Source organism: Salvia miltiorrhiza, chromosome 7 (genome assembly GCF_028751815.1).
Source record: "Salvia miltiorrhiza cultivar Shanhuang (shh) chromosome 7, IMPLAD_Smil_shh, whole genome shotgun sequence".
Classification (NCBI taxonomy): Eukaryota; Viridiplantae; Streptophyta; class Magnoliopsida; order Lamiales; family Lamiaceae; genus Salvia; species Salvia miltiorrhiza.
In genome coordinates, this window is record NC_080393.1 from 45,722,541 (window position 1) to 45,724,333 (window position 1,793).

The following is a 1,793-nucleotide window of genomic DNA, read 5'->3' on the forward strand; positions in this document are numbered from 1 at the left end:
GATGCTTGAATCCCATGAATAATAGCCCAAGCCAACCTATACATCTTGTAGGGGAACACATACATCCCATTCAAGACCAAGTTTTTCTATTGCACAAAGCTGAAATGAAATTTCATTGCACACACATATAAACCCTCAAACCTGAAATGAAAATTTCATTGCAAACTAAGCTATCAAAAGCTACATCATCATTTGCAAATTTGGTAGGGAAGAAACAAAACACATTCTATTTCGTATATACATTGAATGCAAACAAACAAAACCTTATGTAGAAGGAGAAGCAGCAGCAGCCATTATCGCTCTCTGCAACTCACTCTCCACATCAATCGCAACATTACCATTCTTCTTTTCTTCCCTTTTCCCATTCTCTTCTCCTTTCCACTGCTTCATCGGAGCCGCCGCCACCGCCTTCTTCTTCCTAATGCCCCCCTCCTTAACATTCCCACCACCAAAACCGCCGCCGCCGCTCCTAGCACCCTCATTGACATTTCCACCGCCAGCGCCGCCGCTGCTCCGCCGTCTCAATTCGTCAAACTCAATCTTCATCTCTCTGTTAGCTCTTGTTAGAGCATCCACCTCCCTCTTCATCCAAAAACACATGCTCTTCATCACCTCCATTTCCCCCAATTTCGCCTCATTCTTCTCACTCTTCTCATCACCCTTCACCGCATCATCAACCCTGTGAATCCCAATTTTGTTAATCCTCAAAATCGGCATCTGATCCTCCGCGAAATTCACCCGCCATCTCAAGTTCAGTGCCACCCCCTTGGCCACGGGCATCTGCGTCGTCGCCGCCAGCTGCGTCCCCTTAAAAATCGAAGCCCTAGATTTCTTCTGCGGCGGAAGCTCCTTCACTGCGGCGGGCGTCTCCAACGGCACAAATCCGAAGGAGTTGGAATCGCATACGGCATCCGGAATGATTGATTCGGCGCTGACGGCGGGCTCCGGGTGAGAGAAGGTGGATTTCCGGAGAGAGAAAGATCCGAGCTGGGGTTTGAGGAGGAGAGAGAAAGTAGGGTTAGGGTGGGCGGGGTTGGAGGGGTCGAAGGAGAAGTGAGCGGAGATGACGAGAGGAGAGTTGTTGGGAGAGCCGAAGAGGCCCGTGCCGGATTTTAGGGTGAGAGTGAGGGGTGGGGCGGCGGCGGCGCTGGCGCTGGCGTAGGAGAGTTTGAGAGAGGGGAAAGAGGGGAAGTTGGTGGAGAGAGAGAGGGAGAGGTCGGAGGGTTGAGTGGTGGTGGTGGAGAAGTGGGAAAGGAATGGGAGGTTGAATATTGTTATGGGTATTTTGGCACGGATTAGGAGCGGCGGCGGCGGCGGCGGAGGCTGGTGGTGGCGCTCGTGGTGGTGATTGTCTTGAAGTTTGAGTGAAAGCTTCATCTTTTTCAATGGCCAATAATTTCCTGCTTCTTTTGTTTCTCCGCTATGGCTATGGCTATGGCTATGGCTATGGCTATGGGTTATTGGATTTTGATTTCGTAAGGCTATAATTTGTTTGGGAAAAGAAGGAAAATCAATTGTTTTTTCATGTAAATACACACGGGACACTCTACACACAAAAACTTTGTTGCTCTCGAGGGGGACCGCTCTATATTAATTCATCGAAATTAAAAACTAAAAATATTTTAAATAACTATAATTTATTTGTTTCAAGCCTATTTTTCTTTTTTTTCTTTTAAGATTTGTTCCAAGTCTATTATTAGTATATGTGAATTTGAGAGTAGTAATATTTTCAAACTAATGTGTATAACAATTGAAAAACTAACATTAATTATAATCTTTATTTAAGCATGAAT

At 46.2% G+C, this 1,793-nt stretch overlaps 1 protein-coding gene across 1 annotated transcript; it reads right to left on the bottom strand.

Moving 5' to 3' along the window:
• Positions 1-264: 264 nt before the first annotated feature.
• Positions 265-1,377, bottom strand: LOC130994281 (uncharacterized). Its single transcript, XM_057919327.1, has one exon. It carries the CDS (start codon positions 1,375-1,377, stop codon positions 265-267), a length of 1,113 nt encoding a protein of 370 aa, XP_057775310.1.
• Between the last annotated feature and the right edge of the window lie 416 nt (positions 1,378-1,793).

Excerpts from the sequence above, each read along its gene's own strand:
- LOC130994281 (XM_057919327.1), bottom strand. The coding sequence starts at position 1,377 with ATGAAGCTTTCACTCAAACTTCAAGACAATCACCACCACGAGCGCCAC.